Below are 20,251 nucleotides of genomic sequence, written 5' to 3' on the forward strand. Positions count from 1 at the left end.
AAGGTTGGATCAGGTCCTAAGATACTAAAGTCCTGTCCTGTTCTAATTATAGGATAATAACAGTGCCTCTCAGATACCACTGTGTTGTAACAGTTGGTATATGCTGACTCTTTGATGTGCCCACTTTATTGCATTCTAATAAATTACTGTATCAGAAACCTTATGCCACATAAGCTTTGTATGGATTTGAAACAATTTACACTGTATTCCATAGATACTAACCTAGAAGACTGTCTGTATCTTTCTTACATAATGCTTCAAGTTTAATATTCATTTTAGTTAATGAGCTATAATTGAATTTAGTTCAGTTGCATGTTGACTTTCTTAGATATAGAGTGCTTTACACTTTTAACAGATTTTCAGAAGTCATATAGTAAGTAATGTAAACATAAATGTATAAAAATCAATAGTGATCCATTTTATAAAGATTTTAGAAGACAAGAAGTGCTGACCTCCCACCAGTACCTGGGACTGCTTTTATGCATGAACCCAATCGACAATACTGGAAAATGTCTGCAGTTATATGTCAGACATAAATGGAGAAATTATCTCAGAAGTTCCTCAGTTTCATACAGTTTTTGTTTAGGCACAAGGGGAGCTTATTACTTACATATTTATTTCAGACTGATGATGTCAGTTTCTTATTACTTAGACTAATCCTTTTGAATTAATGCTGTTTCTTGATTTCTTATAATTACCTTAAAAAAATTCAGAATCTGTTTTAGCTTTTTATATAAATTAACTGTAAACCTATTACTGAACAGTAACCAGGGCCGGCTCTACAGTTTTCGCCGCCCCAAGTAGCATGCCGAATTGCCTCCGCGGGCAGCAGGGCAGTCCATGTGGCCTTAGGGCTGCAGGCGGGTTTCCGCAGCGGCAGCAATTCAGCGGCAGCTTCTATGTTTAGCTGAAGCCGCCATGGAAACACGCCTGCTGCCCTAAGGGCACACGGACTGCCCCTGCCGCCTGCGGCAGCAATTCAGTGTGCTGCTTGGGGGCAAAACAAGGGGGAGTGCTGCCCCTTGTAGATTGCCTCCCCAAGCACCAGCTTGGAATGCTGGTGCCTGGAGCCGGACCTGACAGTAACTATACATCCATTTGCAGTGCATTTTCTATGGTTTTTAGAGAACAGCATTTCAGATGGACTACCAATACCCTATACCCTGGAAATATGGTGACAACGAAGTGGGATATGAAAGTTCAGAATTATACAGTCTTGGTTTCTAAGTTCCTGTTTTGAAAGCATGTGAGATGCGTGTGCAGAGCATACAAATTCACATACCTAATTCTATGGACATATCTTTTGCATACCGTAGAGAATTTATTTTAAATAATACTGTGTTCTTTTTTAGAACAGTGTTACTAATTTTCATCTTTTCATTTTGATTTTCCTTTGAGGTGATCATTTCATCTTTTCACTGTAATATATTTATTTTCTTGTGATAAAACTAATGTGATATCTTCTTAAACAGAACCACAGGGATTTTCTAACATACTTCATAGATTTACTCATACACTAAGAAAACTAGTGGAGTTTTGAAAATGGAAATCATATAGATTTCTTTCGGTTTATATAATTTCTTGTTATTTTAGTCTGTTTAATTTTTTTTATCTAATAAAGAATAATGGAAAATAACTATTGTTAAACTGTAAGCATACCATTTTCATGCAATGAAAGGGCAAAGACACAGCACAAGTACAAATTGCATTCTAGGAAATGCATATAGTGCTGGAAAAATATGAGAAATGTTCAATACTGTTTTGAGAAGACTGGATCCAATCCTTTTGACATCAGTAGATTGTCAGGCCTAATATTCAGTACTAAAAGAAAGTGTTTGTATGTGTATCTTTGTACAACATAAAAAAAATCAAATAAATAATTTCATAATTTAATTATCTTATATTTGTTATTTTTGTGTTCCTGAAATTATACTTTGTTTAGATGTTATGGGACTTAGAATATATAAATGCAGGTAAGTGTTTCACAGATCAATGAGACATTCCAGACAGAATTTTCTCCTACATGTCTAGCAACTCAGGAAAAGGAAGGATTGTTAGTTTGTTACCACTTAATCTGAGATCATAGGTTTAACATGGTAGGTAGAAAGTAACAGCTAAAAAGAAAACAAAGCATAGTTCTTTTTTGTAATATTCAGAAGGAAAACAAACAAAAAATCAAGAAGTGCAATCTGAGAGTCAAAACCTAGGCTTAATCTAGAAAACTTTTAATATATTTGATAATATAGAGCACATATGTTGCTAGCAATTACATAATGTATCTCCCCCCCCGAAAAATATTATCAAATATATCATGTTTCTTTCAGCAAGGATTAGTAAAAAGTAATATGATTCTGCAAAAGGAATGGAATATTTCTGTGAGACAAATCTGTTCTTTACATTTCCTAATCTCACAAATCTCCTTGTGCATGAAATGTCATGTTCTTTCTTAGGGCTTCGATCCAACAAGCACTTAGGCATGTGCAAAACTCTGAACATCTAAGTAGTCCCATTACCTTCAAAGGGACTACTCACATGCTTAAAATTCAGCACATGCTTAAGTGTTTTCTGGATTGGGAGCCAAGATATATTGTTGTATGGTACATAGATTCTTCAACGCTTTCAGAAAGCACTTTTCATCTTAAAACTCACTAAATACAATCACATTCCTTAATACTAAGCTACTACTTTTGTCCATTACATTGTGACGGTTAAAAACAACTTTTTTCCTGTATAAGTTAGCTAATAGTTTTAATTTTTAATACTGCATTCTGCATTTTAATAGCAGTGCACTGTCACCAGGTCTGTGTGGGATAATGGGTAATTTGCATTCACTATATAAGACTGTTTTACATAATGAGGAACAAATTGAGAAGCATTGCTTTGACATTTTGTGCTGTTTGACCTTTCATCTAAACCACTTTTACAAAGTCAAGTGTCAAAGCTGTAGGAAAAGAAAGAAACTAAAATGAAGGATTTGCCTGGAATAGAAGTGCAGATGCTACTACAATAAGTTCTTTTATTACATTCTTCACAGGGACTATAGTGTATATTGTATAATACTAACTATTACAGTTACTGGTTGCTTATAGAATAATCATACCTACTACATTACTTCCTCTGATCTCAACGCAAGTCATGTAACAGCCTAATCAAAATCATAATTGACACACGACAGATTATTAAACAATAAAATGCTTAATTTTCTACTTGATCCTTGTAATAAATGAGTGTAAAGCTTGCAAGATTCACATTTTGCAAGCTTTCACACCTTAATAAACCTTAACCAATTGTCATTGCTCATAGATGTTTTTGCAATGTTCTACAATTTTATGAAAGGCTAGAGGATTTGTATGTTTTAATTATAAAGTGTTCTGGCTTGATACTGAATAAGTGGCACCTTGTGCTGTGTTTGGTTTCTGGGAGGCTTTGAATATCCTTACAATTCCTGTTTAATGGAGTAATGGAGACCAGACATGCGGCAAAAGTGATGGGCTTGCTTTGTGGAGAGAAAGGGGCAGGCCGGATACCCTGCTAGAAGAGCATGGTTTCTGGACAAATCACTATATGGTATTTACAGTACTTGAGGAAGACGCTATCTGAGTCCTCCTGGCTGCAGAGTTTTCGTGATTGCTGCTGTGGGCAAAACCTTGGAAGAATAGATAAAGATACAGGGATGCAAACAGGATTTTTAATTTTTAATAATTACTTCAAGATAAAAGATCATAGAATGACACTGATTTTTAAATATAAGTTCCAGTTTGTTTCAGAAGGGACTTAGGTTTAAAATCAATGGCCTGATAAGGCCCATGGCACTATATTTTACAGTGACTGTAATGAAGCTAGGTGAATACGATTCCATGATTACTTACAGAGATTGTTCAATGAATTTGCTTCAGCCAGGTTCATACCCCTTCTGTACTTTCCTAGCATGAATGCCTTCAGATAAAGAATTTCAGACACACAAGTGAAAATGAATTTTAAACACCCTTGCCCAAGTAGTCACATCAGAATGTTTCTGCATGCATCAGGTCAGGGAACAGAAGTAATACCATGTAGCAGATTTCATCTCTAACAATGAACTGACTCAGCTCAAATAGCAAATCTTCACAAATCAGACCCGATTTTGTCACCAATATTGGGTAGTACCTTGTGCTAAGTAATCCTATTCATTTCAGTATGATTGCTCAAAGACTAAGATAGTACACATTATGAGAAAGAGTAGGAGAATCTTGCTTTCGGTGATAATCCATAGAATAAAAAAAAGTCAGATATTTTTAAATAACAAATGCATTTGAAGATATTGCAATTCCTTAAACATATTCTGTGAGCAGAAATAGCAGATATATTTGTTGGCTAAGTTATTCACTATCAATTATTTGTTCAATTAAGATCTGACTATATAACTCCATTGAAAATAGCTGTTATTACTGTATGCAGTTAACAGTGTCTAAACCTGCAAACAGTTTAGCTCATCCCCATATCAAAGTCTAGTAATGAAGAACTATGATGAAATATTAAATCAAAGTTCTTAGCCCACCATTCAGCTTAATAGTCTGCGTAGCTACAGTAAAGTTCTGAAAGATTCTTTTTTGTTTATAGGTAAAATCAGAGGGTCAGGAATCTTCTCTCAAATGCTTCTCTCACCCAAAGGGAGTTCAATACTTTTGTTTTGTTTTGTTTTTAAAATTTGACTTTGCTGTCATCATTCCTTAAAAACTATCATCAAGCCTTCATTTTGGACTGCTAAATATAATCAGTCAAAAATAAATCATTTTTAGCTATGAAAAACTAGACTTTTTCTGTGGTTTTGGCGTGCCAAGGGCAGTGTTGTTTCTGGAATGTTGAAGGACAGTAGTTCTAAGGAAGCTGTAAATGATGCCATGTGGTCAAGTTGGTTTTTCTCCAGCTTTTAAGTGTATTTGTTTTCTAGTCATTGAACATTTTTCAAAGCTTCTTTCTTTCCATTAACTTTTAAGTTTATTTTAGTTTGGTTTATTGTCTTTAAATTATACCTGCATGCCATAATAAACTTTGGCAAACAAAAATCTTTATTAATACTCATGACAGTATTCATGTTTGTTTGTTGTCTTGAATACAGGTGAATCTGGTGTTGAAGAGTGGGCCCAATGGAGCACATGTTCAGTTACTTGTGGTCAAGGGTCGCAGGTGCGAACCAGAACTTGTGTATCACCTTACGGGACACACTGCAGCGGCCCTTTAAGAGAATCAAGGGTTTGCAATAACACTGCCCTCTGTCCAGGTAGTGTTAGCAGCCAATCAATAAAATTGTGGATGTTATTGAACTGTATAATGCTAAGAATTTCAAACGATACCTTTTTCTTTAAACATGAATTGCATAGAAGCACTTTAATTAGAATGGAAATTGTACTTCTTATTCATCTGTGAACTTTTATTTTCTAAGTGATTATTTCCTGTTTCAGAGAAGCCAAGGAACTGAAGAAGAATATTTTTTTCCTGTCAGTTCCAGATTAAAAAAAAAATTCTTGTTTCATCCTTTTTGCTCATAGGTTTTCTGTGTTGTAGATAAAGGTGGGGGGAAGGCACAATACAGATTGTACTTTTAGGGGAAGAAATCCTGATCATCAACACACTAAACAGATGTAAAAACTCCATTGATAAGCAGTGCTGGTGAAGCTAACATGTCATCAGACACTGCATTTGTTTAACCATTTAGTTTGATATGGCCTGAATGATGAGAATCATTCATGAGATCATGAGAATGCCCCTTGTGGAATTTCCTCTACAGTCTTCTGTCTAGGAGCGGTAAGATTTGCCCATCACAGGGGGAAAAAAAACCAAGAATCTGGCCAGCAATTCCCCCTGACTCCATGAGTACATGGCCATCTGGATAGAAGTCCTATGCTTCCCACTACAATTCTGGACTTGCTGCAGTAATTCTCATGCTCTATGGGCTGTCATTGCCTTTGGGGTCTGTCTTGTAAGGGATGCAGCAGAAAAATAATAGAACTATAGAATAGACTATATTACTTTTTCTATGAAATCTTTGCAGTCGAAGACTTATGTGCTTCCCTCCAGGTACATGAATTCTCTAACCTTCCTGCAACACAGGAGTCCAGGACTACAGAGAACTGTCTGCAGATTATGAGGAAAGGCAATTGATTTTTCCTTTCCAAGTAGGGAGGTGGGAGAGATCCAGTCACAGAGCATACATAACTGGATAATGATTTGTAGACTCAGTCTCCTACAGTTATCTTGCATTAAAGACTTGCAGTTTCACCCTAGTGGAGGGGACATGTCAATGTGGTTATTCCTATACAGTTTGTATATCAATTTATAAAATGTTTTGGGAACTTTTGAGATGAAAGGCATTATAAAAGCACAAAACAGCTTATCCAGTAAACAACTAATTTAATGAGAATTATTGTCAACCTTTCATAATTTTACACTATGTTCTAGATAGAAAATTCCATATGAATTGCCTAATATTTTATGATCTAGGAACCCCAAAGCAAGAATGGAATAGACCATTTTAAATGTGTCCATACAATAATACCTATTTGTTCCTTCCCTACTCTGAACTTTAGGGTACAGATGTGGGGGACCTGCATGAGAAGCTCTAAGCTTAACTACCAGCTTAGATCTGGTCTTGCTGCCACCATCCAGATTTCTCGGTGTCTGGAACACCCTTTTCCCCCCAAAACCTTCCCCTCCCTAGGTAGCCTTGAAAGACTTCACCAGTTTCCTGGCGAACACAGATCCAAACCCCTTGGATCTTAAAACAAGGAGAAATTAACCATCCCCCCTCCTTTCTCCCACCAACTCTTGGTGGATTCAGATCCACCCCCTTGGATTGCACTAAAAACAAGGGAAAATCAATAGATATAAGAAAAAGACTTTGTAACCTTAATGAAAAAGAAGTAAAAGAAAACCCTCTGGGAGAGGGACTTAGCATACCCCGCTACTCGCATCTAGACAACAGATTCAACACAAAGAATGGTCCCCTGGGGTAAAGAATCTTAATACACACAAGAATACCCAAATTTGATAATTCCCTTAATGGTACCAAGACAAGTTACAAAGAAAATAAACATAAACCCATTTATCTCTTTCTAAAACTTACTACTCTGATACCTTGATTTTTTTTCCACTCTGGCTGAAACTGAAACTGACTAAACAAAGGAAACTTCCCTCCTTCCTTTTGAGACATCTTGTTCCCCATTGGTTCCTCTGGTCAGCTGTCAGCTAGGCTAGGTGAACTTCTTAACCCTTTACAGGTAAAAGAGGCATTAACCCTTAACTATCTGTTTATGACACCATTATTTCCAGGAGAGATTAGGATAGCTCATTAAAGAACAAAGGGTGGTATACATTGTGTAAGAACATCTCTTAATTTAAAGATAGCAAAATATGTCCTTCCAGGACTACCTGAAAACTAATGAGTAACCCCCCTGCAGCTGTTTTGTTATTTTCTAGGATACCTTTATATGTTGTCTCTCTTCTGAAGAGTTAAAACCCTCCTCATTCAAAAACCAAACCAAAAAACCCACTATTATTACCATGTGATGCAAAAGTCAAGTAATTTATCATCCAAGTGCACAACAATAATTCTTAAATAATGTGATTTTAACACACTGTGAAAAAATACACACACAAAATGACCACCTAATTCCTCAACAACATTTTCCAGAGTAGCCAAGGCTTCCCACCTCTCGCCTAAGAGTATGAACTTCAGCTCTGGGCATAGCTTTATTATTAGGACATCCTATATCCAGATACCCATGATGGGTAATAGTTCCCAGTTGTCACTAGCTATCGTTTGTAGAGATGAGATGGGAAATGGATTTCCCATTGCTCAAATATTTTTGAGAGTTGGAAAAAAAAATCCTATCTGAAACTGGGATGAAAAGTCAAAAATCTTAAAAATAATAATTAACTGAAAACATTCTTGTTTCAGGTTGGTCAAAATGTTACATTTCAGTTTTGAGCTCCCACCTCTCCCCCCTTTTAAACCTTTTCTTTAGACTAATTCACTTACATTTATTGTAGGACTACTCCTGCAAACATACTCCACATGGTCAAAGCCCTGCACCTACAGCTCCACTGATTCCAATGACACGCTACATAGCTATCGGAGTCCAGCTGAAAACAGCAGTTTGCAAGATCAGAGCCTTATACCTTTACTTTTCCTGAAAATGATTCTTGAAATGCTCAGATAGCCATACAATTATTAGTCTGTTTAAAAACCCTCTGTCTTCAATATATCCCCTGTTTCGGGGTTACCCCTGGTTAAAGCAAGACAAAACAGTTTGTTGGCCAGCAAAAAAGAGGGGAACAGGGAAACAAAACCAAAGCAAACACCAACTTGTATATACAAGTACTGACCTATGTTTCCTATTCCATTCAACTCTACCATCCATTCCAAGCAGTTAGTTGATACTATAATTTAGAACAAGCTTTTGCATCCTCAAAAATACTATCTGGATAGCCAGCTAACAGCTCTGATGCCTCATGTTCACTCTGATCACAACAAACATACAAAACTTTAACAATACTGTCTTCTGGCTTTATAATCTACAAATGCACAGTCTCCTGGGGAATGCTCATTGCACAATGTCATCCATGAAAATAGGCCAGTTTTGAGAGATGTAACAATGTTTCCTCATAAGAAATGTTGCCTCCCAAAAAATAAAAAAGTAATACAAGGTGAGGTACCTGGGATGTGCCCCAAGCACCTATCCATGAGCTTCAGTGAATGGACTCTCCCTCTCCCTCTTAGACTTTGAAATAGATAATATAGAAAACAGCTCATCTCCTGATCAAGGATGGCAGTGCATTTTCAGTCACCATTTCTTTATATCCCCCAATCCTTCTCCCTGATATCAGTAAAGTGCATTTACAAATACAGTATGCTACAATCTTTGAGAGAGCTTTGAGAATGGTACACACTAATCCCACTATTATCAGATGGTGAGCTGGGCCACAGACTGGTTCCTTAACATGGGTATTCCAACTATTAGAAAAGCCACTTGACCAGTGATTTCTGTTTTTTCCCTCTGTTGGATGTCATTTCTGTTTATTATTAGCAATGAAACAACACCATATGGAATAGTAGTTACTCCCAATATTGAAAAGAGAACTTTACTAATTAGTTTATGAAGTGACTATTTTTTAATTTTTTATAATTAAATAATAGTCTTCAATAATACATCTCCTATAAATATTGATCAGGGGGGAGAGGGATAACTCAGTGGTTTGAGCATTGGCCTGCTAAACCCAGCGTTGTGGGTTCAATCTTTGAGGGGGGCCACTAAGGGATCTGGGGAAAAATCAGTACTTAGTCCTGCTAGTGAACACAGGAGGCTGGACTTGATGACCTTTCAGGGCCTTTCCAGTTCTATGGGATAGGTATCTCTCTCTCTCTCTCTCTATATATATATATAATGATAGTTAGCTCACCAGGTGTCTTGATACCAAGGGTCCAGCCAAAACAGTGTGTCTGATGCCAGCTGCTTAATGGCTAACTTCTTGGTTGGAGCTAGGCTGCCTCAGGACTCAGTCCTGCAGCAGTACAGACTTACTTCATCTTGTTGGATAGTTAATAACAAAGCTAAACTTCCTGGTGGAAATTTCAGTAGATTCCACAGAATCCTTCAGCAGATCTGCATTTGTGTATATCTTTTACTAACTCCCAACTGGTAAAAGACCAGTAGACTGATCATTGCTCTGTTCCCAAATGCAGTTGGGCAACTAAAACCTTTAGAAGGAATCTGTTCAAAATATTCATTTGAAATTTCCATGCCATACCTGCAGACTGATGGGCCAGAAAGAACACATGGCCAGCCTACACTATCAAACGCTGATCTGGCTGTCAGCAATACTATTTCTTGGGAACTGTTGGAAGCATGTAATTTTCAATGGCTGGCCTTCCTGTCATCTCTGTTTTCATTTTCTTATAGAGGGACAACATCTGTTCACCTTATTTACATAAATACTCTAAGTTGGGACTGCTTGTATACAATGTAGAAAACTTGGCCAAAGTTCATTTTTCTGTAAACACTTGGGTATAGCAGCACTCCAGAGAGTCATCAGGAGCATTCGAAAATAATGAAATAATTTGCACGTGCAGAACTGCACTTAGACCACTCAGCCAGCATCACAACACTCTCTGCTGCTCCCACTTATTGCATAGTATTTCCCTCTACTCCCCCGTGCCATACACATTGTCAGGGTTCCTCCCCCACTCTGAATTTTAGGGTACAGATGTGGGGACCTGCATAAACACTTCTAAGCTTAACTGCCAGCTTAGATCTGGGTTCACTGCCACCATCCAGATTCCTCAGTGTCTGGAACACCCTCTTTCCCCCCAAAACCTTCCCCTCCCTGGGTAGCCTAGAAAGGCTTTTTCACCAAGTTCCTGGTGAATACCGATCCAACCTCTTGGATCATAACACAAGGAGAATTTAACCATCTCCCCTCCTTTCCCCCACCAATTCCTGGTGAGTCCTGATCCAATCCCCTTGGATCTTAAAACAAGGAAAAATTAACCATCTCCCCTCCTTTCCCCCACCAATTCCTGGTGAGTCCTGATCCAATCCCCTTGGATCTCAAAACAAGGGAAAATCAATCAGGTTTTTAAAAAGAAAGCTTTTAATTAAAGAAAGGTAAAAATCATCTCTGTAAAATCAGGATGGAAAATACTTTACAGAGTAATTAGATTCATATAGCCCAGAGGAATCCCCTCTAGCCATAGGTTCAAAGTTACAGGAAACAGAGGTAAAATTCCCTCAGCAAAAAAGAACATTTACAAGTTGAGAAAACAAAAATAAAACTAACACGCCTTGCCTGGCTATTACTTACAGTTTGAAATATGAGAGACTGGTTCAGAAAGATTTGGAGAGCCTGGATTGATGTCTGGTACCTCTTTCTCAGCCAATCCATGGGGAAATACGCACATAAGTCAACATTGACCCTGTCAATAATTAGTTTCTGTGAGTTTTCTGACTGATGTTGTTTAACCTTCATCAGAGTGAGAATAAGGGAAGTCATTGTCAGCCTGGTTTTATAAAACAGCTTTAACAGCTTTCATAAAATAATAATATTTGATATTTAAGTTTAATAAGAACTACTATGTAATATTCCCAAAATAAAGAGTTTTCTTCCCATCAATAATTAATGAAAGCAGTGATGCAGACTAGCTTTGCTACCAGTGTTTTTGGCAGAAATGTTTGCAATAACTTGAACATCTTTTTTGATCCCAGATAATGAATATCACAACTGCAACTGTATTACAGAAAATACTAACTCGTCTCAGGGCCAGATCCCCAGCTGGTATAAACTGACATAGCTCATCCGGCCCTTAAGCTTTCCACACATTTTAGCTGGGGTTCTTTGCACTTTGTTAATGATGTTAAGCTGAGGAAAATGTGTGTTGTTGCTGTGGGCCTTTTCCGCTAACTTCACTAATTACCTTCTAGTTAAATTTACATATGTCATCTGCATAGAAGAAAAGACACTGCGAACTGTTGGATTGTATTTTGGCTGGGGGGTGGATACAATAAAGAAAGATTATAGGGATCCAGTTTTACCATGGAAGACTTGCTTTTGAACCCACAGTTTCTGTAATATAGGAGATGGATCTAAACCAAAACAGAGAAAAGATTGGCTTAACTTTGAACCCCCAAGATCCAAACTCAGCTACTTTTCTGGCTCTTGGTGAGACTCCAAATCATAGGGAAACTGTTTTAAAGTTATGGTTTGGCTGCAGTCAACATTTTGCAAGAACAGTCTTATAAGATTTTTGGCTCCAGATGCTCACGCAATACCTTTGAAGAACAGCTCATGAGAATTCTGCAATTTTGAAATGAAATCTTTTGGGGACAATTTACAATATACTATCATCATCAAATCTAAGATTACCAAGCCTAAACATTAGCCCTAACCCTAATGTATATCCAGAACTGAATAACATTCTCTTAGTCCATATCTACTTAATACCAAGAACTTTCCCATTTAATATTTTTTGCAATGTACTGAAAATTTACCATTTATTCTTGACTTGACCTGGAAGAATTGGCTTTATATGTTTTGTACTCTTTGAAATGATCATTGTTTCAGCATGAGCCTCTTGTTCGACTATAACTGCAGCAAATGAAATTTTTCCCTTGTTGTTGTTCTTAACAGCCCAGAACCTGAACTGACAAATGGTTTCTCATGTTCATCTGATCAAAAGAATTTTGATCCTTGGAGTCAGGTCTGGATTGAAAATGTAATGCATTGCCAATGAAAAAGTGCTTTAAATGCTGTGGTTGAATCATAACATGTCTTTACGAACAGTGCCTGTGGTAGACAGGTGAAATATAAAGGCTTAGGCAAAAATATATTTATCAGCTTATTAATTTTCAGAAGCTTTAGGTTTCATCATTTAACTAAGTTGTCAAGGTTAATCAAGGTTTTTAAGATTAATAGACTAAAATCTGTCAATTTAACATTCACTTAGAATGCTCCTATTTTTCTGCTAATGCAATGCATATTGATGTAATATTTAGATGAGAAAATTAATGAAGCTAGCAACCTGAAATGTAGGGTGTGAAATAATAATGGTATTTTGCAGACTTTTTGTGTCTGGCCAACTCAATAAGCTTTCAGCAATACGGAACTCATGTTGATGAAAAAAAGTAAAATATCTACTTACATGAAGCTAGACATTTCTTGTCAGAAATTGTCTTCTTTGAAGTTATCTATAAAACTTTCAATCTCAATATATCTTCTAAAAAGACACCTTGCTATATTCCTAAGAGAATGAAATTCAAGCTCTCCACGTGCAGAATTTCCATTGACATTGCATATCATTTCATGATTATGTCCAACAGGGCAAATCCAGTCTCCACTCTACTGAGATTCACCTGGTGGTGCAACCAATGTGGTTTTGCTGCACAAGAACACAAAGGCTTTGACTAGGGGAACTGAGCAGGAATTTGCGATCCCTGGACAGGAGAGAGCCAGCTCCATGGAGTTTCCCTATAGGCAATGCTCAAGGGAAAATAAGGACATGCCATGCCATGCCATGGATGTGTTGGGGCTGTAGCACACCACTCCATCTCCCCAGACACTCCATGGTCAGTTAGGGAGGATTCCCTGCAGAGACAACTGAGGTGTGTGTGACACACACCAAGTTTGCTGCTCAGGATGGGTGCTAGCTCATTGCATTTTATCCTACATATTCTTAGATTAACTAGAATATAACTAAGACATTCTTTGCAAGGCTTCTCTCTTTAAAGAGGTTATATTCCCCTGGAACTGAGTTTTTACAGAATTTTGTGAATTATTTATAATGTGCTTTTTATGTGGTATCAGCTGTAAATTTGACTCAGATTCTTTTTGAAAAAGAAATGCAATATAAAGATAATAGGCTAAGATACGATGTATGTCAGTTTCTTCTATATTGAAAACAATAGGGAAGAATGCTTGCTATAACATTCCTTATTTGTTTTGTGAAGTCATTGTTTATATAAAATATTTATGTGTATGTATTTATATCATATAATCTCATAAAGTAATTTAAATAATCTGGTCCAAAACTCTGATGTACAGGGGCATGCACTATTAAATCTGATAATTCCCCATATATTGTCATATTAGGAAATAATGCAAAACTGAGGTTAACCTGAAGAAAAACATTAGGACCATATCCTGTCATGGTTCCATTGAAATGAATAATACTTGCAAGACTAGGTCCTTAAAGTACCAGAGTCCCAGACTAAGAAATGACATAGGTCTGTATTTTCAAAAGAGACTAGTGATTTTGGCTGTCTTAGCTTTAAGTACCTGTCTCGAAACACCCAAAATGTATCTGATTTTTTCATGTGCTGACTACCTGTCCAAAAAAACTCAGACCCATTTAAAATGTCTCTATCTGGGCACCCAAAATCACTTTTCACTTTGAAAATGTAGGCCATGCTTCTAAACTAAAGGAAAAAAAATGTATTGAGATTAGATTAATTTATAAAAGAGCAAATAAAATTGCAAAGCTCAATGTAGTATATGGAGAATAAGATGTTATTTTAGTGAACTTAATTTCTAAAGCTAATCTGTATATGCTAATGATGCAAACTTCTAAACACTGTGTTTTTTTTCTCTTGTTGGGCAAAATAGTCCCTTTTACAATGTAGTTGTTTTTATTTTGAATCTTCTATGTTACCGGTGTCCTGTTTGCTTTGTTACAGTACATGGAGTTTGGGAGGAGTGGTCACCTTGGAGTTTGTGTTCATTCACATGTGGTCGAGGCCAAAGAACAAGAACAAGGTCATGTATACCTCCCCAGTACGGGGGAAGATCGTGTGACGGACCGGAAACACAACATAAACCTTGCAATATTGCTCTCTGCCCCGGTGAGCTTGTATAGTAACTATTTGCTCAGCTACAGTAATTTAGTGTAGCTCGTTTCTGACCAGCTTTATTATTATGTATCATGCACTTGAATGTTTGGTGAGTAAAGTCTTATAGGTAGGACTCGTTATCATCTGCTGTTGTGGTAGAACCCAAAGGATGCAATCAGGATTGCAACTCTGTTGTGCTACATGCTGTACAGACACACAGGAAGACAAGGTCCTTCTCTCAAAGAATTTACAATGTAAACTCATCCTGGATTGGGTTGTGCTATCAAGGAGCCCTGTATCCCAGTGATTTCAAACAGATTCTGCATGGTGTGGGATTCTGTGCTAGGGGATCCCAATGCAGGAGGGACACCTAAGAAGACAAGCAATATACCAAAGGTAGGGAAAGGGGAAACATTCCAAGTGTGTTCATTTTGAATGTCCATCACGTATATTTTAAATATATCTTGCTAGGTGGTCATAATAATAATAATAATAATAAACAAGTGCCTTTTTATTTATACACAGTACATGTCACAATTTTAGAAATAGTAGGAGACTAAGATTTTCTTTCCAATTTTTTATATTAGAGAGAGGATCAGCACAGATTTATGCACAGTTTTAATTTCACTTAAAACCTAAGCACTTAAATGGTGCATAGGTTTTAAATTGGCCTTTCACACTGAAATAAAATAAAATAACTGACTTTATTACAAGTCACTTCCTTTGTGCAATTTAAAATGTCTGTGAATTGATTGTGATATTTTTAACTAGAATTTTTACTCTTTACAAAAGTTATATCTGTAAATGAAATGACAAAATTATCTAAATAATTCCACGAGGTTTTGCTTTACAAATACTCTCTCTTAAGCTTTTTCTAAATCAGTTTACTCCTAGGGCCTTCTGCCAAAAAAATATGAAAAGGGATGGGGCCACTGTAGTGCATACAGTTCTGGTCACAAGTTTTGAGTGGCATGCAGTGCAATGGTGCTCATGGATAAACTTGCTCCACAGACGTAAATCACTGAATCCAGACTTTGAGAAAGGTTTCATGACTAGAGTGAGACAGGTAGCAATATCCCATACATGTCCATACGTGGAAACATCCCATCAAAAGATGGTGATGTTTGCATTAAAGCCTAAGTTTTGTTGAAAAGTCATTTCCCTTAAGAGATAACATACATCAGCTTTCTCCATCGGCCTGCCATAGCTTTGCCAGCTACCATTCCCCTGAGCTGTAGCCTGATAATTAGGAGTCAACATATCTCTTTTATGCTCTGACCTCATTTTATAATCTACAGCTATAGGTGTTTCCCAACACAAGACGTGTGGAAATTCATTTATTTTGCTTTTCTTCGGTTTGACAAGATATTATGGAGACATCCTGTTCATCATTTGTCCATTAGCTCTATGCAGTGGTTTGAAATATCTGATTTTCACACCCCATATTTTTGGCAGTGAAAATTGAAGTTTATTTGCAAAATTTAAAAATAAATAAAATAAATTGAGAAGAAAACATTGTGTTAATTCAACAAAATGTTGCCACTCTGAAAATGGTAACTTTTGAGACTGTTGCTTTAACAAATGAACAAGAGAGAAAACAAAGACTAGGGCATCAGGACCCTACAGAATTAGAAAAATAGATTCTCCGAGGACCAGACCTGTGACAAGTTTCAATTTTAAGTGCCTCTTCTTTGTGATTTATTTAATTTTGCCAGCTGTTCAGTTTTTTCACACGTTCTGTTTCCTGTAACTTGGGCCTATTGGAAGACACACACGCTCTCATCACCACTGTGAAATTCACATGGGTCTGCACCTCTGCTTTCAAAGAGAGCCAAACAATATGTGAGCAGGAAGAATGCGACCTTAGCACATTTACATGAGCCTCCAGAAAAGTACATAATATCATATATGAATCTCAACTGAAACTGAGGAAGTGAGAAATACCAAATAGGAGTAGAGAAGATGGTAGTATAGTGTGAAATTCACCTCTGTGAATGTGCCTCGTCCTGCACCCCAAAATATTTAAACTGTCACAGCAGGGTTTATGTTGGGCTTATGTGGTGCATAGGAATTTTGCAGGCTCTCTGTACAGGAGTGAATTTCACCCACCATGTGTGGTAAACGTCTGTCTCAAATCTGGACTTAGAGTTCAACATCTGAGTGTTTACCTGAACCTCCCCCCAAGCTTATACCCAGCTTGGATTTTATCTCGCTGCCACCAACTAGGACTATTTAGGGTTCCTAGTTACCCCGAGTCACCCCAACCTTTCCCTGGGGGACCCCCAAGACCCAGAACCCCTGGGTCTCCCTATCTCAACGGGAAAACAAGCTCTTCCCCCTTGTCTCCTCGTTATCTGCTCCCCCGCTTCCCCCTCCCTTTTCCCTGGGTGAGCCTGGGCGATGCAGTACTTAACTCCTTGAAGGCAAAACAAAGAGGGAAATCACCCTCCCCCTGAGGCGATGCATTCAAATCTAGTAAAGCTAATATAAAGAGATTTTCCACCCCCCCTTCCTGTAGCCTCACCGGAGAAACCCCAAAAACCTCAGCCAGGTTTTAAAAAAGAACTTTATATAAAAAGAAAGAAAATACAAAACAATATTACTGCATTAAGAGATCAATACAGGCTCTTGCTTATAAGAAAATATGAATAAACAGTCTGATTTAAAAGATAGCCAAATTAAACCAGTCCAGCACATCAACACACATGTAAATACAACACAAAGCATATAACAGCCTATTTGCCTTGTTGCCTTTGTACTTACACTTTGTAGGAGAAATTAGAAAGAAATAGGAGTTAGCAGGAAAGTTGTTTCCTCCATAGCTGGGAGAAACAAAAGACCTAGAGTACACAATTCCCGCCCCTGACTTTTAAAAAGTCCAGTTCTCTGATTGGTCCTCTGGTCAGGTGTTTGGTTCCCTTTGTTCACCCTTTACAGGTAAAAGAAATTTAACCCTTACCTTACCTATCATGATTACATCCCTGTGGATAATTTGCCCTTTCCTGGCATAACAACATAACATTTAAAAGTAGCAGCTGATTGTTAGTTATTGTCTTAAGCAGCAACTATAATGTGCTTGAACAATATTCAGTACTACAGTCTGAATCATCATGCCTGGCTCTCTGCAAAGGAGCTATCTGACGGTGTATCAGAAGATGAGTTTACAGTCCCGTGCTTCTGTTTGCTGCAGGGAATAAGGGCAAATGAAGGTGGTACACCAAGCACAAGGGAGAAAGGGCCTACTTGCTGCAGCACTTCTCTCAGGAGCTCCAGATACACACCCCTGTTTCTCTCCCCTCTCTCTCTGCTCCTCCTCCCACAAACAACACTTCCTTCTTCTGAAACAATCAGCAATTCCTCCCTCAGGAAAAAGATTTAAAGGGGCCATGCTCTCTAAACACCAAGGGGTTTACAAGAAAGATACAGATGTATTTAGTTTTAACTTAGTGATTTGACTTTCAATATTTTTTTTAAGAATTCTGCTTCCTCTATAACTGTTGAAATTACAAACCTCTAAAACACTGTGCTGCCATCCCAGCTCTGCTTTATTTATGTGATTTCTCTATCTTGGAGAAGTGAAATGCAGACTCTTGAAGTCAGGATGTGTAGTTTTAGTTACTGATTTACAGTTGTGTTGTTTGTAGGTATAAGTGTACTTGTAAGACCAGCTTTTCAAAGAAGGACAATCGGTGAATAACAGGCTATTGCCAGCTAAATTTACGAATTCATATTGGGTAATGATGTGCACAAAGAATAAATGCTGTTAGGCAGCGTGAATGCAGAGTTTTGATCGGTACAATGAATTCTTGCATGTTTAGAGGTTCACCTGCTTTGGAAATGTGACTCTGTGTATCAGAATACAGTCAGTACAAACAAAACAAAACAAAATATCGCACCACAAATGAAGAAAACATCAATAATGTAAATGCCATTGTTGTAAGATGTTTAAAGTGATACTTTCTGGTGCAATTTCTGTCTTAAAAATATTTTTCAAAGTGCAGATAAAATTGGTTATGATAAAACTAACCATTCTGTTACTGCATAGATTTGATAGTAATGTTGGCTTTTCTGTTTTTTATGTATTGCTGTGCTAGTTGATGGACAGTGGCAAGAGTGGAGTTCATGGAGTCAGTGCTCAGTGACGTGTTCCAATGGCACCCAGCAGAGAAGTCGACAGTGCACTGCGGCTGCTCATGGAGGTTCTGAATGCAGAGGTCCTTGGGCTGAAAGCAGGGAGTGCCATAACCCAGAATGTACAGGTAAATAGGATCCTCTAAATTGAAATGATTCATGTGGAAAAATCTGAGTTAGTGCAACATTTATGTCATTAATTTGCGATTAAAAAGAGATCTAAGGCCCCAATCCTACCGGGCCACATCGTTTAGGCTCTAATCCTACAAATGTCTCTGCATGGGCTGATCCTGTGCCTGTCTGGGTCCCTTAGACAACACTCCGACTCCTGCACTGATTCATTTCTGGAACTGGGGCCTTAATCCTTACTCACATAAGAAGCCTGTTGACAACAATGGGACCGTGTCAGTAATGCTGAAAAAACTGGGCTCTGAAACACTGACATTCCTATGTGTTAGTGTTATAAGTATTTCTTTAAAAACAATTATGATTAGAAATAAAAAGTTTAGGACTAGAAAACAATGCATTTCAAGAAACAAGAAGAGATTGTACATGAATGAACTAATTCTCAGTGTGAGTATATTATACTTACACTTAGTTTAAGACTGCTTTACGCTGCCAGGGCTGTAAAATCTGGCCTTTAAATAGTATATGGGGGATTTTTTTTTAATTTTAAAGCATATTTTATTGTTCTATTCATTGCATACACATGTATACAATAACAAAATAAAGTACGTACAGAGAAAAGAAAAAATACAAAGACAATAACATCCATGTTCAGGCTTCAGAGCAGTAGTTTAACTCAAACCCTAAGTGCAGTGATGTTTTTTTAAACTTGAGTTGTGATGCACTGAGGAACAATCAAAGAAGCCTGATTTTCAGAGGCACCAAGCACCTACACCTGCCACTGACTTTATTTTTCTTTACATGCATGAATAATGTTCGGAGCCTATCTTTAGTGAACAAGTTTGAAAATTCTGGCCTTAATAGTTTCTTACAGTGCAGTCTGTCACAATTCTGATAATGACGTTCCTCCAAACAGCTAATGGTCAGTGGAACCAATGGGGTCACTGGAGTGGATGTTCCAAGTCATGTGATGGTGGCTGGGAAAGGCGAATAAGGATTTGTCAAGGTGCAGCTGTGACTGGGCAACAGTGCGAAGGAACTGGTGAGGAGATCAGACGATGCAGTGAACAGAGGTGCCCTGGTGAGAAGCAAATCTCAATACTATTATTGTATATAATTCAGTGCGGTTTCTCATTGACAAAAATCACTTTAATATATTATATTTGAGGTAGGATCAATATAGAAAAAGCAATCTTCATAAATGGTCCTAGCATGCCCTGGATCCAGACAAGCAATTGCTATTTCTGTCAATGACTGTGGACACTGTCTAGCCCAATGGGTGTTTAAAGGATGAAGTATTTTTTTTAAAAAAATTATAATGAAAAAAATTGAAGCTCTCAGAAAAACATTTCATTACATAGGTGCAACTGCATTATTTTGGGGGGAAAATGTGTTATAGAAAACATCACTGACAATGCAGCTTCTGAGAAAATTAGGTATTTTTGGTTTGTAATTCATGGATTCAACCTCCTCCTTTTATCCTCCATACAAAAGGCCTCTATGTCATGTGTCTGGGGCATCCAAAAGAATAAACCTTACTGTAATGTATAGAATGAACGAATACTGTATGTGAGCAATATATTATAAAAAGAAGGTGGTTAAAATGAAAAAGACGTACATCTTTCCAGTTTTACTAT

The 20,251-nt window shown here is 37.4% G+C and overlaps 1 protein-coding gene across 8 annotated transcripts in view; it reads left to right on the top strand.

Annotated features, from left to right (window-relative positions):
* The window catches only part of ADGRB3 (adhesion G protein-coupled receptor B3), a 643,293-nt gene that overhangs the window by 290,555 nt on the left and 332,487 nt on the right, over window positions 1-20,251 (top strand). For all 8 annotated transcript variants that reach the window (XM_075063748.1, XM_075063744.1, XM_075063743.1 and 5 more), the window contains 4 exons: window positions 5,099-5,260; window positions 14,205-14,369; window positions 18,452-18,616; window positions 19,531-19,695. In XM_075063748.1, coding sequence (XP_074919849.1) covers window positions 5,099-5,260; window positions 14,205-14,369; window positions 18,452-18,616; window positions 19,531-19,695 — 657 coding nt within the window. The remainder of the gene's footprint in view (window positions 1-5,098; window positions 5,261-14,204; window positions 14,370-18,451; window positions 18,617-19,530; window positions 19,696-20,251) is intronic.

The sequence above is a fragment of the Chelonoidis abingdonii genome, chromosome 3 (assembly GCF_003597395.2).
Source record: "Chelonoidis abingdonii isolate Lonesome George chromosome 3, CheloAbing_2.0, whole genome shotgun sequence".
Lineage (NCBI taxonomy): Eukaryota > Metazoa > Chordata > Testudines > Testudinidae > Chelonoidis > Chelonoidis abingdonii.